This window comes from Vigna angularis, chromosome 11 (genome assembly GCF_016808095.1).
Source record: "Vigna angularis cultivar LongXiaoDou No.4 chromosome 11, ASM1680809v1, whole genome shotgun sequence".
NCBI lineage: Eukaryota > Viridiplantae > Streptophyta > Magnoliopsida > Fabales > Fabaceae > Vigna > Vigna angularis.
This window is the reverse complement of record NC_068980.1, coordinates 12,311,438-12,332,340: the sequence shown is the minus strand read 5'-3', so window position 1 is coordinate 12,332,340 and position 20,903 is coordinate 12,311,438. Positions and strand designations below refer to the sequence as shown.

Sequence of the window (20,903 nt, the reverse complement as noted above, 5' to 3'; positions counted from 1 at the left end):
ACTCACCCTTGAGGAGGAGATTGTTAGGAATTCAAGTATGAGCTCAAGTCTCACATTGAATAGAAATGATAAAGTAGAGTATCATATAAAATTGAAGATCCATTAACCAATTGTCTTAAGGTTTTAGATAAAGAGTAGTGTCAATCCCTTATGTGGTTGGACTAAGATCTCTTTGGTGTTTGTATTTTCCAGTGAACTTCCTCTTCAATAGACCCAACACTAACTTTAAAAAATAAAATTATCTTTATGTGAAATTTCAAAAACCAGAAATCAATGAATAATTCAAAATTAGCAAATGATTCAAGAAATCTTTAATATCTATAAGTCGTGCAAAACACTAAAATTAAAAATAGTTCAAAAGACGGAAAATATTCATGAAAATAAGTTGTTTTCATAATTCCTTAGTCACTAAAAGGTAGGTGTTGAAAAAGATTCAAGAAAAATATTAAACTCTAATGATTTCATTGCCAAGGGGAAACTTAAACTTAAAAAAGAAAATAATAGGGAAATGATACTCTAACAACAGGTTTTGACAACATTTTAACATGGAACAGGTGTCAAAATGTTACTGGTCCACGTCGATAATTAATTGAAAATGTTAAATGACGTGGAAAGGGAATGCAGAAGGGGTTTCAAGTTTGCCGGTTTCAGTTTCACTTTTCAGAATTTGAAATTGGGAGATTCGTAGAGAGAGAAGAGAAGCTTGAGAGAGAGAGTCGAAACCTAGATAGAGAGGTCCAACGGAGAGCCGCTGGAGTGCCGTCGTTCGGTAGGCTTACGGAAAATGTTGAACACTGTCGTATTTCTTCCACCCAGCCAGCCAGTTCCGATTGAGGGTCATCATAGCTCCGGCGTTCGCAGACGAAACGAAGACGACATCGTCTTCCCTCCGACCCAGCCAACTAAGGACGCGTTTTGAGTCTCGATTCCTCCCACCCGCTTCCTTCCCTGTGTCAGACCCTTGCGGTGGCCGCCGGAGCATCGCCGGAGTGTCGTCGGACCCTTTCAAGGTATGGTTTAGTGTGGGTTGAAGTTGTGTAGAAGATTTAGTGGTTGATGGCGTTTTTGGGTGGAAAGTATGAAGTTTTTTTCTAATTTTTTTTACCATTTACTGGTTTAGTTCTTTTGACACAATTATTATGCCATTTATATACAATTCCATGTCCAAGGAACCATTTTTTGTAAAACTCATGGTGCAGAAACTGCAGTGGTAGCAAAGACAAAATAAGTGAGGACTTCAGGCAAATGTTTTGCACAACCAGGTCAACTACGTTGCAGGTACAACACTTGCACACTCCAAGCCAACCAAACTTGTAAGTTTTTAATGCTTATTTCTACAAATAAAAAATTTTATTGTTTCATTGATATGTTAAATAACATTATTTGTATTTTGGACTTTGTTTGATGTAAGTATGATTTGGAAGTTATTGTTTTGAGATTTATGGAGTTGTGGGATGTCGCTGAGGAATACCAAAGCAACACAATGCCCACCTACAGAACTGTAAGGTATAAAAATTTTCATTTTTGGGAGCTTTGATAGAAGATGTTGCATTTTATTGATATATTGTGCATTTATCTCTTTGTAGGAGGAACTGCAACAGGTTAGGGAGAAATATGTTTGTGATTGGATCTTGGATGTGGACAATGTGCGGAGGGATGAAGTGTTGCAAGATTTAGACCTTATGTAGATGTTGTTAAATAGGGATTTTTGCAATTTGATTGATGTTTTGTTTACAACATTTTGAATATATATTGATGAGGTCTGAATGTACATATTTTTTGCTAGAAATGTTCAAAGAAATGTATTGGTTACATTTATTGATAATCAAATTTGAAGATGAGAATGATCATTGTGTATGATGTTTGTACTGCAGTCCCCACGAAATTTGGATGTCATTATTTAGGAAATCTTGTATGTATAGGGTTCTATGTAGAATAAAAGATGAAAGGTGCAAAATATTTAGCTTAAGTCTCATTGAATGCGTCAACATGAATTGTATGTGATGGAAACCCATTTAGGGTAGTCCATTCAAAGGAGTATCAACTTAAGTTAAGGCTAAGAAAGGGAAGTGAAGAAGGACTGTTAAAGACTCTTTCTTAATTTTCTTTCTCTAAGTCTTAGTAGGATTTTCTTTAATATGTTTATATGTGTTTTGTAGGGTCTAACAAAGCTAGGAGATCATGAAACAACAAGCCAAGAAGTTGTTTAGCCAAGAGAAGCAAAGGAGTAAAAGGCATAATTTTGCACCATATGAAGCCTGACGTGCAACCAACACCAGCTGTGATCTTCCACGTGCATTCAGCACCTTTCATGTGTAACCAGCAGCTTCAGAAACGTTTCAGCAGATTCAAGAGATCTCCACGTGGCTCTTCACGTTTTCTTTCCACTTGCACAGCTGGCCCTTGCATCATAGCTAACGTTGTACACGTGAACCAGGAGCTTGGTTTCTCCTTTAAATACATTGCTCCATTGGTTGTAACCCACCTTTGATTTGAATGAAGAATTGTTTTCTGTTGATGCTGTCCAAAAATTTCTTCTTATTGAAGGTCACCGAGAGAGAGCTTGAGAGTTTCCTCTAGCCTCTCTCCCTAGCTAGGCTCCATTACTAGCATATCTCCACCCATCCGCATCACATTTCAGCACCCAAATCTCTGCCTTCATTCCATTTTCTCCATCCCCGCTTCATCAGTTTCTCATCACCGAATCATCCTTTCTTCCTCTGGTCATCATCATCATAATTCATCTTCTTCCGCTGCAACAAAATGATGCTCATCCTCCTTTCCAGTTCAGATTCCAGAAGTTCCTAGAAGAAGTTCTGTTGATTCCATCTTCCACCAGAATCAGCTGGATTATTCTTCCATCAAGTGGTATCATGAGCTTAGGTCGTCCACGCACCAAGAGCTAAGCTATTTCATCCATTTTTATTCCAATTCTGTTTCTGTTTTTGCATTCTGTCCAGTTTTTATTCCAGCACCGTTTCTATTTTGTTTTGGTTCTGTTCTTCTTAATTTGGAGTGTTTAATCATTGTTCGGTGTGTTTCCATTCTGTTATCATGTTTATCCTTTATTTTAAACGGTGAATTTTCTTTGTTTGAGTCATTTCCAGCTTTAATTTTCAATTTCAGTGTTGTCTTGGTCATGTGCAAGTGAATATTGTAGTTTTAATTTCTGTCACAGCTTTGGTATTCTTTTCTGCTGGTTTAATTTGTTTTTCTTGAGTTCAAGTGCTAGATAAGCTATATATCAACCAATAAAGGCAATGAGAATTTGTTCTAGCCTTGGTGATACAAGCTAAAGCACTAGAAATCCATTTTGATTTCAAATCTGTGTTGAACTCTGCTGCAAAATTTGAATTCTGTTTTTAAATCATGAGTCTGTTTTCCAGTTGATTTTATTTTGATTCTAGTGCTTTATACAAATTTGGTTGATGATATTGAATGATGCTAAAAGTGTAGCATACCATTACAAGCAATGAAATGCAATTTGCATAGCTTGGTTGCTCACAATTAATAGCATTCCACTGTTTCAGCTTTTAATCCAAGCTTTTCACCGTGCTAAGTTTCTTTGAATTGTCCAATCTGAGTTTGGTCATGCTAAGCATCTCAATTCTAGCTTAGTTCCATAGAGTAACATCATCTTGAGTCATTTTCTTTGCTGTCCATTCTTGATTCCTTGAAATCTGATTTTTGATGGTATTTTTGTGCATTTTTGCTTCATAAATAGGTTATAGCAAGGGTGAATTGTTGAATCTTGCTATTTTTGTGCATTTACAACGCTTGAGAAAGTTTAAATTGTCATTTGAAAGTTGTTTGCACTGTTCATTTGGTCATTTTCCAGCCTATATGCAGATTTGCCTTTTAAACCTTCAAATTATGCTTTAAATGGAAGTGAACCAGTGATTTTGCATTGAAGTATGTTTCTGATTGGTTTAACAGTTTGGACATGCTTAAATTCATTATACAAAGTTGTTTGAAGAAGAAATTCAGCTGTTGAATCACTTCCACACAGTTTTGGGTTTAAAACCACAAAATCAGTCCAATTTTTCTGGTGCAGAGTTGAAAACTGAATCTGTTTTGATGAATGTGCTTTGAAATCCAATTTGGCTTGCAGCAATACCTGGTTCAGTGATTTAAAATAGAATTAAATGCTTAAAAGAAGAAAAGCAAAGTGTTAAAAGGGATTCTGAACCGTGCAGCCCAGTCAAAACCCAAAAACACAAAATCTGGGTTTCTTTGAGGCATTTCATCGAACACCTTCTGTTTTTATCAAACAGTTTCGTGCTAACTGTCTTTCAACCTGCATTTTGGGTTTTCTTGCTTTATTAATCAGTTCTAGAACCATTCATAAGTTCCTTTTGACGTGCCAACCTGTTTTTAAAGCTTTAAACTCATTGATTGGTCATTCTTGGAATTCTGATTTTGTTCATCAAAGTAAATCTATTTCAGTTTAAAATCCTGTTCATTTGGTCACTTTTAATCTGATTTGTGGTGCTGTTTAGATGCCTATTGGTGCAGATTTTGTGCTAGGGTGATTGCTCATGCTAGTGGTAGCCTCTTGAGAGGTGGAAACTCATATAGCTCTTGATCTAAGTGCCTCCACAGCAAGGAAAAATAGCTTCCTGAAACACCATTCTGCAGTGAGAAAAAGAGTGAAAATTTGGCAACTCCACTAGCTAAATTTTGAGACACAAGCCAAACAGTTGAGTGATGGTGAGATTGAGTGTATATCCTTCAAAAGCAATTTGTCAGTGGAGTGAAAATACCCTGAAACCGTTCAGAAAGTGAGATTTGAGTGGATGCACATGAAGCCAAAATACTTGGCCGAGAGGAAAATCCTATTTTAGCTTCCAATGCTGAAAAGTCCAATTTCTTAAATCTGACTTGTGCTATTCAATATGTCTACACAGTTTTTGTTTTGGAAAAGCAATGCCAATGATCAAATATATTTTTGAAACATATTTTTTGAACTGGTTTTTCCAATTGAAGGTGCAAATTTCAGTCTATCCAAACTGCTCAAAACAGATTTCATTACACTTGACCAATTGGGTTTTCTGATTTTACTGGTGCTGCTATATATTTTGACCAGCTTGGTTCATTATTGGTGATTAATTAGAACAAACAATTTTCTCATTTCAAGTTGATTGACACTAATGAACTGAGTCTTTTGCTGCTTGAGTAAACTTGATTTTGGAAAGCTGTAGTATATTTGCTGGTTATGGTGTGTAACAGTGCAGGTTTCTTTGAACTGAAAGGAGAAAGCAGAACAGATTGAACCTTCAGCACCTGGAACAGTTGAACAGCGTTTGCTTAAAGTGCAGTTTCATATGACCATTGACCTAGGCAATCTACAGGTCATCAAGCCTCCCTTTGGGTGCCTTCCAGTAGCAGAATACAGTTGTCCAAAAGCCTCAATGTGATCACGTTAATAATTTTCTGCAGAAGTGGACCAAATTAACATAGTGGCAGCAACACTTTTATTTCTTTTGTAGTTACTTTGAGTCATTTGATTTGTAATGTTCCTATTTTAGATCTCTTTCAACTTTCATTGTAAAAGGCCATTAAGACCAAGTGTTTGGAAGAGTCCTTGGTGCTCTCTTTAATCTTGGCAATTTTCTTTGCTTGCTTTGATTGTAGACGGTGAGTGTGTCTTGTTAGCCAAAGCTACAAGCCTCACCTAGGATTTCTTTTGTTTTATTTTCATGCTCTAAGATTTTGTGCCATTAGAAGTATAGGTGTTTTATCTGTCATTTAGATTGTTTGAGTCCATTTTTAAATTCAATAGTGAATCTTACTTTGAAAATGGTCAAGTAAGTAACCTTAGACATTCTGGCTAGGTAAGACTTGGTATTTAAGCGGCCTTTGGCTCACCTCTCTTACCTGGGAATTGTCTCTAGGTAAAATCTTAAACATTTTCAAACTAAGAATCCACTTTTGAAATTAAAAAGATGAATGAGGAAATCATGATCACCAAGAGAGAAATAGAAATGAGTGAGCTTAGGAAATTGTTTGCCCAATACATGAAAATCAAAATAAAGGTGAACAAAAAGAAAGAAGGAAGGATGAAAGGTATAACCAAGCTAGGAAAGATATTCCATTCTTTGGTAGGGACATTAGTGCTTTAACATATTTAGCTTGGGAAAGAAAAATTGATAAAATACATCCTTTTCTTGCTAGAGATAGTGAATCCTTTGCTCTTAACATATATCTTTCTAGATTAGAAGAACATGCAAGTGAGTGGTGGAATCATAGGCAATATAGTGTCAAGAAAGGTAGAAAATCCTCCATTCATGATTGGTATGAACTAAGAGCTTGCATGAGAAGAAATTTTGTTCCTTCTTCAGCAAAGAGAGACCTAGAATTAATGGGACACCTCATTCAAGAGGGAAAAACATTTATGAAAGGTCTAGATGGTTTCTCTAGAAGGGAAATTGAATTTAAAGAAAAACTTGAGAAACTCTTGGATAAAAGAAGAAAGAGAGAGACTAGAAGGAGAGAAGAGGAATTGAGAGAAAAGATAGAAGAAGAAAAGAGAAAGAGAGAAGAAGAGAAGATAGCAGAAGATAGCAGAAGATGAGAGAAGAGAAAAAGAAAAGAGAGAAAAGGAGCATTTGCTACTGATGGCAAATTCTACTCCTACAATTCAAAGGGAGCCAACAAAAAGGGAAGGTTTCCAATCCTTTAATTCTTCTTCAATTATCTTTAAGTCTTTGCATGATAACTTCTCTTTTAAACCAATTGCCACACAAATTATCATTACACTACCCTCTTCAAAATATGGCAATTTAAATCTTGAGTTATTGTTACCCTTAGGGATACAAGAAACTCAAGATAAAAGAAAAGTGACTTGTGAAATAGGACTTTCAGATTTCTTTAAAACTATAAAACAAAGTCCTTATTCTAAAGTTACTTCCATAAAAAAATTCTTTCTTGGATTGATACTAATTGGAGATATATTTGATGCTTATTGTAGATATATTTTTGATCCAGGAGGAAAGTAACAAACCAAAGTTGTGCTTCTTTATATCTTCCCGATTTGAGGACAAATCGTTTTTTTAAGAGGGAGGGTATGATGGAAACCCATTTAGGGTAGTCCATTCAAAGGAGTATCAACTTAAGTTAAGGCTAAGAAAGGGAAGTGAAGAAGGACTGTTAAAGACTCTTTCTTAATTTTCTTTCTCTAAGTCTTAGTAGGATTTTCTTTAATATGTTTATATGTGTTTTGTAGGGTCAAACAAAGCTAGGAGATCATGAAACAACAAGCCAAGAAGTTGTTTAGCCAAGAGAAGCAAAGGAGTAAAAGGCATAATTTTGCACCATATGAAGCCTGACGTGCATCCAACACCAGCTGTGATCTTCCACGTGCATTCAGCACCTTTCATGTGTAACCAGCAGCTTCAGAAACGTTTCAGCAGATTCAAGAGATCTCCACGTGGCTCTTCACGTTTTCTTTCCACTTGCACAGCTGGCCCTTGCATCATAGCTAACGTTGTAGACGTGAACCAGGAGCTTGGTTTCTCCTTTAAATACATTGCTCCATTGGTTGTAACCCACCTTTGATTTGAATGAAGAATTGTTTTCTGTTGATGCTGTCCAGAAATTTCTTCTTATTGAAGGTCACTGAGAGAGAGCTTGAGAGTTTCCTCTAGCCTCTCTCCCTAGCTAGGCTCCATTACTAGCATATCTTCACCCATCCGCATCACATTTCAGCACCCAAATCTCTGCCTTCATTCCATTTTCTCCATCCCCGCTTCATCAGTTTCTCATCACCGAATCATCCTTTCTTCCTCTGGTCATCATCATCATAATTCATCTTCTTCCGCTGCAACAAAATGATGCTCATCCTCCTTTCCAGTTCAGATTCCAGAAGTTCCTAGAAGAAGTTCTGTTGATTCCATCTTCCACCAGAATCAGCTGGATTATTCTTCCATCAGTATGTCCACTAAGTATGAACAAAAGAGTTGTGCACTTTAAAATGAATGTCATTTTCATAGTTAACCTGGATGTGCAAAATCTTTGTCTGAAATCCCCACTTATTTTGTCTTTGCTACCAAAGCAGTTTCTGCACTGAGTTTTACAAATATTGTTTCCTTGGACATGAAATTGTATATAAATGTCATAACAATTGTCTGGACATCACTTTTATGTTCAAATATTGTTAAGGAAAAAATTGAAATTTCAAAATGAATGTCATTTTAATAGTTGATCTGCCTGTGCAAAACTTTTGTCTGAAGTCCCCACTTATATTGACTTTGCTACTAAAGTTGTTTCTGCATCATAAGTTTTACAAATATTGTTTCCTTGAATATGGAATTGTATATAAATGTCATAAAAATTGTCTGGACATCACTTGTATGTTCAAATATTGTTAATGAAGAAATTGAAACTTCAAAATGAATGTCATTTTCATAGTTGACCTAACTATGCAAAACCTTTGCCTGAAGTCTCTACTTATTTTTCCTTTGCTACCATTATTGTTTCTACACCATGAGTTTTACAAATATTGTTTTCTTGGACATGAAATTGTATATAAATGTCAAAATAAAGGTCTCAACATCACTTTTATGTTCAAATATTGTTAAGAAAGAAATTGAAACTTGAAAACGAATATCATTTTCATAGTTAACCTTGCTGTGTAAAACTTTTGCCTGAAATCCCCAGTTATTTTGTCTTTGCTATCAAAGTTGTTTCTGCACATGAGTTTTACAAATATTGTTTTCTTGGACATGGAATTGTATATAAATGTCATAATAATGGTCTCAACAACACTTTTATGTTCAAATATTTTTAAGGAAAAAATTGAAACTTCAAAATGAATGTCATTTTCATAGTTGACCTGGTTGTGCAAAATCTTTGTCTGAAGTCCCCACTTATTTTGCCTTTGCTACCAAAGTTGTTTTTGCACCATGAGTTTTACAAATATTGTTTCCTTGGACATGGAATTGTATACAAATGTCATAATAAAGGTCTCAACATCACTTTTATGTTCAAATATTGTTAAGGAAGAAATTGAAACTTGAAAATGAATATCAGTTTCATAGTTAACCTCGTTGTGCAAAACCTTTGCCTGAAGTCCCCAGTTATTTTGCCTTTGTTACCAAAACTGTTTCTGCACATGAGTTTTACAAATATTATTTTCTTGGACTTGGAATTGTATATAAATGTCATAATAATGATCTTAACAACACTTTTATGTTTAAATATTGCTAAGGAAGAAATTGAAACTTCAAAATGAATGTCATTGTCATAGTTGATCTCGCTGTGCAAAACCTTTGCCTGAAGTGCCCACTTATTTTGCCTTTGTTACCAAAGCTGTTTCTGCACCATGAGTTTTACAAATATTGTTTCCTTTGCACAATTCTTTTGTTCATACTTAATGCACAGTTCATCATTTATTCTACTTCTACATAGAACCCTATACATACAAAATTTCCTAAATAATGACATCCAAATTTCGTAGGGACTACAGTACATACATCGTAAACAATGATCATTCTCATCTTTAAATTTGATTATCAATAAATGTAACCAATACATTTCTTTGAACATTTCTAGCAAAAAATATGTACATTCAGACCTCATCAATACATATTCAAAAGGTTGTAAACAAAACATCAATCAAATTGCAAAAATCCCTATTCAACAACATCTACATAAGGTCTAAATCTTGCAACACTTCATCCCTCCACACATTGTCCACATCCAAGATCCAATCACAAACATATTTCTCCCTAACTTGTTGCAGTTCCTCCTGCAAAGAGATAAATGCACAATATATCAATAAAATGCAACATCTTCTATCAAAGCTCCCAAAAATGAAAACTTTAATACCTTACAGTTCTGTAGGTGGGCATTGTGTTGCTTTGGTATTCCTCAGCGACGTCCCACAACTCCATAAATCCCAAAACAATAACTCCACAATCATACTTACATCAAACAAAGTCCAAAATACAAATAATGTTATTTAACATATCAATGAAACAATAAAACTTTTTATTTGCATAAATAAGCATTAAAAACTTACAAGTTTGGTTGGCTTGGAGTGTGCAAGTGTTGTACCTGCAACGTAGTTGACCTAATTGTGCAAAACATTTGCCTGAAGTCCTCACTTATTTTGTCTTTGCTACCACTACAGTTCACTTATTTTGTCTTTGCTACCACTGCAGTTTCTGCACCATGAGTTTTACAAAAAATGGTTCCTTGGACATGGAATTGTATATAAATGACATAATAATTGTGTCAAAAGAACTAAACCAGTAAATGGTCAAAAAAATTAGAAAAAAACTTCATACTTTCCACCCAAAAACGCCATCAACCACTAAATCTTCTACACAACTTCAACCCACACTAAACCATACCTTGAAAGGGTCTGACGACACTCCGGCGATGCTCCGGCGGCCACCGCAAGGGTCCGACACAGGGAAGGAAGCGGGTGGGAGGAATCGAGACTCAAAACGCGCCCTTAGTTGGCTGGGTCGGAGGGAAGACGATGTCGTCTTCGTTTCGTCTGCAAACGCCGGAGCTGCGGCGACCCTTAATTGGAACTGGCTGGCTGGGTGGAAGAAATACGACAGTGTTCAACGTTGTCCGTAAGCCTACCGAACGACGGCACTCCAATGACTCTCCATCGGACCTCTCTATCTAGGGTTCGACTCTCTCTCTCAAGCTTCTCTTCTCTCTCTACGAATCTCCCAATTTCAAATTCTGAAAAGTGAAATTGAAAGCGGCAAACTTGAAACCCCTTCTGCACTCCTTTTCCACGTCATTTAACATTTTCAATTAATTATCCACGTGGACCACTAACATTTTGACACCTATCCCGTGTCAAAATGTTGTCAAAACCTATTGTTAAAGTATCATTTCCCAAAATAATATGATCTAATAGGTTTGTTTGGAGAGAATAGCGAAAAATATCCTAGTTATCATAATTATTTATGTCATAATCTGTGATTAAGCTTGATTTATATTTTAAAAATTCTTCATTTTGCCCTTTATTCATATATGTATTAAGCTTCAATAGTTTCATTTTGCCTTCCTTCTTCTGGTGCTACTCTTCCATAACTGAGTTTCTAATTTTAGAGTTTTTCTTACTGTATAATCTAAAAGTATTATGAATTGAATAATTTGTAAAAGTATGTAAATTGAGTGTCTTTTTCTTAACTGTATAATCTAAAACTTGAAATTAATTTTTCAAATTACACAATTTAAAATACAAATTTGACTTTTCAACGTGTTTTTGAATTGTATGATTCAGAGTATTAATATTTCAAGTTTTTGAATTGTATGATAACATCTTAAAAAGAGTTCAATTGAAAAGCCTCACATTGAATCGAAGCATCTTTATTTCCCCTAATCATTTTATGTAACAACAATGAAAAGAAAAAGGAAGCAGCATTCTGGTACACCAAATAATACAAGTGTGACCTGAGAAACATTACTGTCAAAACTTATATTACAATTGCAATGTTACTCTGCTCAACACACTCTTCTCTATTCACTGTGTGTCATTCATTGTGTCTTCAGTAAAATGGAAAATACAAGCCAAAGCCTGTTCTTTAACCAATTAAGATTTGTGTTCAACCTAGTCACCTGAAAATGCAATGCCAGTTTCAGAAAATTACTATAGGTGGACACCATGCAAAAGAAACATCTAAAAAGTAATGTTCCTCCATCAAATCTTGTACTACTTTATAAAGAAAGTAGTAAATGCATTTAATGTCTTCAAAAAAATTGACAGGCTTAACTGTGTTCAACTCTAAATTTGCTAATTACTTCACACCTACCAACATGTTGTAGCTGTGAAAGACTCAGTCTACATCTTTAATTTCAGCTTCAACATCAATTGCTCTACCAGAATCTTTTTCTGCCATGACAGAAACAACGGCACACACCATCACCAACAAAGATTAAAGGTAATAAAGAGAGGGCAGATAAGGGAGATCTTTGCATTTAAGCACAATGTACTTTTAAGGGTAAAATAAACAAGCCTTGCGAAGATTACCATTTTTAGAACGGGTGAAATTATTGAATGCTTGTCCAAATGTTGTAGATTGGTTTGAAAACTTCACTGATTCCTTCACAAACTCATTTTCAACAACTGATATCAAAACAAACTTCAACTGTGAGAAATTATGTAAAGCATTTTAAGCTACTAATTTCAGAACATCACAAGAAACTTATCTCACAAAAGAACATCACTGCCTCCCGTGCAATTAAATTCATCAGAAAAGTAAAGGATAAATGGCAAAAACAACAAATCGTTTGATAGTTAGAAACATTAGCATGGGCAAACCATATTCATCTTATTTTAGGGTGGCATGTCTACTACAACCTGTAGATTTTCTTAATTCCATATGGACCAAAATACACGGCTAAATGAAAAATTTACACAAGAACAAAGTTTATGTTAGGGATGGAGAGTTTACGAGAGAAGGAATAAAACATTAAATGCTTAACTGCCTTAGCAGTTAGGAAGAGCAGAGTTATTGGTTGTATAAATAGCAAATAAACAATTGTAGTGGGGGGTTGAATTGTTTTGTTTGTAGTTCTAACAGGGTTATCATCCTGAGGGGGGAGGTTAGGCTCTCTAGAGGGAGGTTATGCTCCTAAACCCAGTCCTTGTAAAGGGATTCTTTTCGGTGAATAATAGCAAAACACATTCTTCCATTACTATTTCTATCTTTTGAATGTGTTCTTGTTAGGTTCCAAACCCAAGAACCTAACAATTGGTCCGACCTGCCGTTTCGAAGTGGGGGTGAAGGATCAAGAAACTACCGGATCCAAATTGGGCACGAAAACGATAATGGAGAGAAGTACAGAGGGGCGATTGGAGGCAATGGAGATCACTATGGAGGGGTTGATGGCGGAGTTTGCCGCAGTACGAAGGGACTTACAACAGATAATGAGGACACTGGGGTTGCAGGTTAATAACACGGAGGGGCAGTCAGACGATAGCTTCGTGAATGAGAATCCACGGCAACAAGAGGAGGATGTTGGAGGTAGAGGGGTCGGCGACCGCCAGGAAGATCAGAGACCGTGGCGAAAACGGGTGGGTTTACCCACATTCGAAGGGCTGGAACCCCTTAGTTGGATCAATAGGGCGGAGCGATTTTTTGATATACAGAAAGTGAGGGAGAAGAAGAAAAGGTGGAGCTCGCATATGTTAGCATGGAGGGCAGTGCGGCTTACTGGTTTAAGTTTTGGAAAGAAAAGGCCAAGAACCGTTCTTGGGAACCTTAAGGCAGCCATGGTCAATCGTTTTGGAGGCGGATTTCGGGGGACGGTGTTGGAATGATTGGCGACCCTGCGACAGGAGGGTACCGTGGAAGAGTTCGTTCGCGATTTCGAAATACTGGTAGGGCAAACCAGGAGCGTATCGGAAGAACAGGTGTTGGACTATTTCCTCGCTGATTTGCGCGAGGACATCAAGGGGCAGGTGCGAATTCAGGACCCCCAGGAGTTGACGGTGGCGATGAGAATCGCGAGAGACGTGGAGGACACGGCGCTCAGGGCGAAAGGGGGAAGTTGGAATGCGACCAAGAATTCGCAATCTTGGGAACGAGCGATCGGGGTAGAAACAAGAAACGAGATCAATCGGCCAAATCCGAGTCGACCAAGCGGGGCAGAAAGCGTACGATCGGTGAGAAGAGAAGAAGTCGCAACAAGTACCAACACTAGACCGAACGGTAACGGGGGACAACCGAACGGTATGGGCGGGAGCGACAACAGAGGCCGAACGGTGAGGAACATGCCCTATCCTGAGTTCCTGAAGAGAAAAGAAGAGGGGCGATGTTTTCGATGTGGAGGACCATTCGCGGCCGGTCACCATTGTCCAGAAAGAAGCCTGCGGGTGGTACTCTTAGCAGAGGATGAGGAAGACGATGAAGAGGAGGATTTGCCACCACCCAAGCCTCCTGATCAAGCCGAACGGTAACGGGGGACAACCGAACGGTATCAACAGGATAGACCGAGCGGTAGAGATAACAGACCGAGCGGCCGAACGGTATCAGCAGGAGAGACCGGGCAGACAAGTTTCCCGTTTCCAACCTTGAGGACAAGGTTGTTCGGTAGCGGGGTGTAATGTTAGGAATGGAGAGTTTACGAGAGAAAGAATAAAACATTAAATGCCTAACTGCCTTAACTGCCTTAGCAGGAGCGGGGTTATTGGTTGTATAAATAGCAAATAAATAATTGTAGTTCTAACATGGTTATCATCCTGAGGGGGGAGGTTAGGCTCTCTAGAGGGAGGTTATGCTCCCAAACCCAGTCCTTATAAAGAGATTCTTTTCGGTGAATAATAGCAAAACACATTCTTCCATTACTATTTCTATCTTTTGAGTGTGTTCTTGTTAGGTTCCAAACCCAGGAACCTAACAGTTTACCACAAGGTGTTGCTTTGACATGGTTTTATTAAAGACAGAAGGACAAATTAGTTTTCACTTGAGTGGGAAGAAATCCACAGTTGTCAATGTTAAGCAGCTAAACTGAACTCAGATGTCTGATCAAAACTGAGTTGCATGGATATGGTACAGAACTGGGTATGGGTAATCTTTAAAAAATGGACATACAGGTAAATTAACATAAAACAACATAAATTGAATAAGATACAAGTAAATTATTTGATAAATATTATAATACTCTGATTGAGTGGGGAAATTAAAATGGAAAAGTTGAGAGGAAGGGGAGATCCTTAATTTTAACTTAAAAACTATCATTGGTGGTGTTTCTACCTAGTCCAATAGACATACTAAAGAGCACAAGACTCATTAAGTCTCTTTATTCTGAAACATCCCAAACCTACGTCTACTGGGGCATATCCACGTATCATGACTAATATCAACAGTTTAATATTATGGTTATTATTTTGTTATTATTATCTATTTTGTTATTATAATTGAGGTAAGTATTATAACAATGGAAGTATATACCCACGGCACATGTTGATCCTATAAATATAACAATTATTCCCCAATAATACTCACTTAATAATCACTATATTCATAAAGATCCTAAACTATAGATCTCTCCCCACTGAACAGCAAGGAATTCCATTCCGATCAGCAAGAGCTCTCAAGCCACCTCTAGGATCTTGCCACCTGTCCACAAATCCACGATCAAGATTCCGGTAAGATCATGTGGGGAGATGATTTAATTAGGACTTAAGTTGCAAGCCTAATTATACAATAAGTCACACCTAGCCTAATTAGAATCACACACAAGTTGTGTGACCACTTTTTCAATTAATACTATAATAGTAATTTTGATAAGTACTCAGGTCTATCCAATGTGTACATACCAGATACAAATCAGAACTGAAATGAAGTACCCCATGCTACAAACCGTCAAGAATAATAAGCAAGAAGCAACAATCAGAACTGATAAATCAATCAGCTAAGAGAGTATTTACAGACCAAGCTATACAAGAAGGTACATAAATAATAAAACAAAGAGATAGATAAAGTAAAATTGTCCAGAACATCTAAAGTATATGGCATATTCTAGCACTTATGCGTGAAAGAAAACAAAATGAAGTAAATAGATCAATTAAGCGAGACATGATGTAAATTTAAGCCAATAAGAACCATGTAATGTCAACAAAAAATATAGCAAATAGTATCAATAAAACACAATCATCATCTGCCATGCATGGCACCCTTTCAAGTCTTAACCACAGTTTAAAAAGAAACTAAAAACCATATCAGGTATGGCATGTAACAATAGGAAGTTCCAAAAATGTTTTCAGTGTCAAAAGGCAACAACATCGTAGAATGGTCATTTACATTCTTTACTAAAAATCTATGATAAAACTAGCTCCGTTAATTAATAATCAAAGCTTTAGTTTTGTGTAATATTGACACTGACAATACACTGAGAATAATTCATGGAGAGACAAGCAAAGTAATCCATTCTTACCAGAAAAAGGTTGACCGCAGAAAGGGCACAACTGCAAATCATCATTCAGAGAAGATCTGAAACAAATTATTACAAATTATAGAGTAGAGGTGGTTAGTGGGATTAATTCAAAACAAATCATCAACAACTACCTTAACAAGGTGAATCTTACTTGAAAACCTGAAAATCATTTCCACAATTTGGACACTGCATATATACAACAAACACAAACCCAGTCAGTACAGTTACAAATCACCTTAGCATTAACTACTTCTCAATATACTATGCGTTCACAGTAAGTGGATAGAATAAAATCAATAAACTGATATCAAAACAAAATAATGAAAAAAGCTAGTTTGACATAAAATAACTTGAGCATTTAAATTTCCACCTTAAAACCTTTTAAAATAAAATTCTGTACAAATCCTCTACTGGGGAAAATTGGCTTCATGCTTAAACATGGAAGTGTGCAAAAGCAATACAAATAAAGCGACTATAAGCTATATATCTCAGATTATATAGTACAGTTAAAAGAGCAAGAAATTTCAGAGTTAAATTTGGAAGAACCCTCACAGTGCCTTGCATTATATCTCGTCCTGCCCACCAGAGGAAAGCACCGACACCTACTATTGGTATTAGCACCGCAATGAGCTGAAAATAAAAAAGAAAAGGAGAAGAAAAATTAAATCAATCAGTTCATTGATTTACAAGGGCTAATTTCTCATACCTACATTTATTGGAAGATACTGAGCCTTAAGGGCCTCCAAGGGATTAAAGGACATATCTTTGAAAAATTTACATTGAATAAAAGGAATTTACATCACACAATGTTTTATGAAATACTGAAATGGTGTCTTTTTATGAGGGTGAAATTTAAGAAATTATGTGAAAGCAGCAAATAAGAACTTATCCCCACGTCCCTGGACAGGTAGCATGGTCTTGCATTGGTGCACAAAATTTGTCTCAGTCAACCTAGAAGACTAATCATTGAAATAATCTTAAGAGCAACCTGATTCTTTTTTCAGGTTAAACACTAAACATGTTTTATCTGATCATGTAACACTTCTACCAGGGCTACCACCAATCTGACAACCAAAACACAAAAAGTCTAACAGCATATAATTTTCATTTAGTGAGCTGGAGCACCTAACAAAGTATTGAAAATTATCCTTCGTCTATTTCTAATTTAATTGCCTATCCAAAAACAAATTGCCACACCATCTTTTTATTGGATGTGTTAGACTATAACAGGATTTATAATACACACAATTAAAAGATGGGAAGAATGGTGTAACCGAGAAGCACCAGGAAAACCTATTTAATAGACTCTGCCATAATAAATTACACAATTATTCATATTTGATTCCTCTGTTATTCATTCTATCTTGTTGCTTTCTTCTTTTAAAGTGGTGTGCAAATGCATTTACAAGAACATTTCCAAATATAGATGATAAAATCAGCAAAATGAGCCTTGGCACAACCTCAGGGTTTCTAAAAGAAACAAGTAAAAGTATGTACTCGGCTAAACTGACTAAACCACTCAGCACAGTCACAAAAGGATAACTCAAAAACAAGATCGAAAAAAAGAACCTATCATATACAAATATAATATGCACTTGAACACTTCCGTATTTCAAGACAGCGATAGAACAAAAGAAACCAAGGAAGAGAATATTGAACAATACCCAAATGGAGACAATAGCATCCAAAATCCAACCAAGTTGTCCAGTCACAGAAAGGTAAGTCAGCCCAACAGCTAAAGCAATATTTCCCAAAAGCCGAGCGGTGGCACCATCATCTCTTCCACCACCACCACCGTTGAAGCCAAACCCCTGATTATTCCTCACCGCCACCATTCTCTTTTCCCTCTTGGAACCCTTATCTTTCAACAAAACCCCATTTTGAAACACTGCGCTTCCCAAAAAGCACAAGTTCTCCCTGCCCTCTCTCAGTTTCAAGCTATTCCCACTAAAAGAGCCAACCTTTGCTTCCATCCGAGAGAAAGGGAAAGTGGGTCTCTTGTATATGCCATCATGGAAGAACTTGGGCTTCAAGAGCGAACATTTGATAGAGAATTGCACAAGTGTGGTCATGGGAAAGATAAGGGAAAGGAAATGTAATGTGATGGACTTAGAAAAGTTGTAGACATGATGAAATTAGAGGCTTGTAGATGATATTTTTATTGAGTTTCATGACTCATGTTCAAGTTGAGTAGCAAGAGCCTTGGATTTTCCTTCACAAGTTCTTTCGTTCAAACTCCAAAGAAGCGTTGCCACGTTAGCTTCAAGGGCCCCTTCAACCACATTATCTTCTTTGGTTACTAGAGAGTTAGAAACCCCCACGAAATCGAAACAAGTTTTCTTTCTTCATTCCGATAGCTTATGTTACTTTGTTCGTTTTCCAAAAAATTCTATCATCTTATGTTAGTATTTTTTTTAATCAGCAATAAAAAATATATGAATTGTTAGAGCACTTGGATGCTCCAATCCTTTTACACATGAAGATAAAAAAAATACAAGAATAAGACAAAAATGTCCTTTATATAATAAGTAAATATAAGGTGATATATACCTCAGAGATATATACACTTCTAAAAAAAACATTGAGCATAGGTTATTCAAACATTCTATACTTTTTTAGACAAGACTTTTGTTCAAATGTTAATTGATGTAAAAGTCTAAAGTTATGACAAAGAACATGATAGTTAGACTATGAAATTTTTAAAGATGGTTTACTTTAATATATTGTAGAAAATAACGTGAGACTCTTTCTATTGAGATTATAAGTAAGTAGTTTTTGCAACATAAAAAAACAAATTGGACTGTGCATTTGAGAATTGTTATTACATAAATAAAAATATGTTTAACTTCCTGAAATAGTGAAAGCGTTACAACATTTTGTATTGGGATTGTAACTTTTTACCCTACCATCCTCTCCATAGTTTTATACACATAGATTCAATTAAATGGCAATCTAATAAGCCACAAAGATATAACACTTCTACCTATTATGATAGTGACATATTCCAAGTTTTAGCAACCTTCATACAAATAAAATAAAGTCTTTATCAAAAAGCATTATCCTCGTATAAGTATATATGTCTAATATGTCTTTTATAATTTATATACGTGTCAAATAAAATTGAAATCATTGCTCCTTTATTAATTTTGTAAGATCAACACACCTATGTTAGTTGTATGACTCCATTTCAAGTAATGACTAGTATAATATCCAAAGTAGATAATGAAATGGACAAACATCAAGGATTGTTATATGTGTATATTATTATTTAGTTTTCTTTCTAATTGCATGCGTTATAACTAGACTAAGTCACCACAATGCCTTCAGACATGTGTATGCATAGACCCACATAACTAATTAAATACCTACAGATTTTATGCATATAATCGAGCATAAATACTAGTTCAAGTAAGAGAAACTTACATTAAGAACTTTATTAGTAATCCAAATTCATGCTTTAACTCGACCTAGATTAAAGATCTCCATAACATCTTACACCTTACTTTTAAAGATAATGTTAATTTTATGTGTCCAAATAGTACATATTATAGTAACTCACCTCCATTTCCACATTGTATTACCCTTTCTACTTAACCTCTTCAGACTAAACTAATAAAACTAATATATTATTGCATTATGAGGTGTTGTAACAATTTCAACTCATTTATCACATATCTTCCAAATGTCTCATACAACTCTATAACTAAAGTAAGTGTTGTATTGTTTCTTCAACACACTTACACATAACACATGTTTCTTATCACATTTGTTTTTCTTTTGATTAGGTTATCAAGCGTTGCGACTTTGTTTATCATTATTTTTCATGCAAAGTATAATACAGTTGGTAAGATTTTAATTTTTCACAATTAACCATATAAATCTACATCCATATTTTTGTTTCTAATAATATTATACGTTGATTTCACTGTGTACTCATTAGTTCATCATCCTTTCCAAATTCACTCATCTTTGTTATTCTTATATAAAGCACATTCGCTTAGCTCAAATAGTAATTTATTTATCTAAAATTTCTTTCACCATTGTTGTCATTCTAGTTTTCATTTTTAAGAGTCACCATTCTAGAAAGTAACCTATATTTATTAAGAGAATTGACATATGTTCTTGTAAACTTTTCTAACAATTAAACTTCTCCTAATCAATTATCTTTCCAAAATAAAATATTATCAAACCATTTTTTTTACCTTTTTCACATTCTTCACAAGTATCAAAATTTTACAACATTTTATATTAATATTTAACTGTTATTTTCAAAATCTAAATAGCGACTCATACATTTATCTTTCACCTAATTTTTAATTAGTCAGAATATTTTGTTAAAGTGAATGATTTTTTAAAAAATTTTAAAGCTTTAAAAAAAACTCAAAAGACACTAAAATAATGGATGGCATATAATGACAATTAACTTTTTCACTGAAAATAATATTTAAAGTGAAATAACGGTCGTGGAACAATTACTAAATAATTGTTTATAGTTTAGGAAAATAAAAAGCACAAAAATAGCTTGATCGGAAATATTTATTTAATTACTAAAAATTAAATATTTATTCAATTACTTTAACTATTTATGATATTTACATAACACTGATAAAATTAAAATTTCTATATTAATTTATTTATTATACTTAAAAATATGTATTTATTTTATTTTAATCTGGACATTATTCATTCCATTGATTCTAAGAGTTGATTTTTGCTTGAGAAAAAAAAAAGTCTCTTTTAGGACACTACAAAGACAATCTGACGTTGTTTTCAGGACTCAAAATCTAATAGCAAGGTGTTATACAATGATATCACATAAAGATTAATAACAATATACTTTTAATTTGTTTAAAATAATTTAGTTAACAACATTGGTTATTCCGAAGAAGCCGATGAGATAAACAGTAGAGGTGATGAAGGAGATGGAGGCTAAATTTTTATGAAATGCCACGTATAAAGGTCTTAAAATGCTACATTTAAAAAATTGACACGTC

The 20,903-nt window shown here is 35.2% G+C and overlaps 1 protein-coding gene across 3 annotated transcripts; it reads right to left on the bottom strand.

Annotated features, from left to right (window-relative positions):
- Window positions 1–11,321: 11,321 nt before the first annotated feature.
- On the bottom strand, window positions 11,322–18,151 carry LOC108332268 (uncharacterized). 3 transcript variants are annotated; one of them, XM_017567435.2, is made up of 7 exons: window positions 17,574–18,142; window positions 16,462–16,539; window positions 16,061–16,095; window positions 15,910–15,965; window positions 11,999–12,094; window positions 11,781–11,860; window positions 11,322–11,586 (listed from the first exon to the last, which is right to left on the bottom strand). In XM_017567435.2, exons 1-6 carry the CDS (start codon window positions 17,979–17,981, stop codon window positions 11,805–11,807), a joined length of 729 nt encoding a protein of 242 aa, XP_017422924.1. In that variant the 5' UTR covers window positions 17,982–18,142; the 3' UTR covers window positions 11,322–11,586; window positions 11,781–11,804. The 3 variants fall into 3 exon arrangements, 2 of the variants coding, with proteins under 2 accessions (XP_017422924.1, XP_052726282.1); XM_052870322.1 differs by having other exon boundaries at window positions 11,322–11,860; window positions 17,574–18,148; XR_008246023.1 differs by lacking the exons at window positions 11,322–11,586; window positions 11,781–11,860 and adding an exon at window positions 14,979–15,092 and having other exon boundaries at window positions 17,574–18,151.
- Between the last annotated feature and the right edge of the window lie 2,752 nt (window positions 18,152–20,903).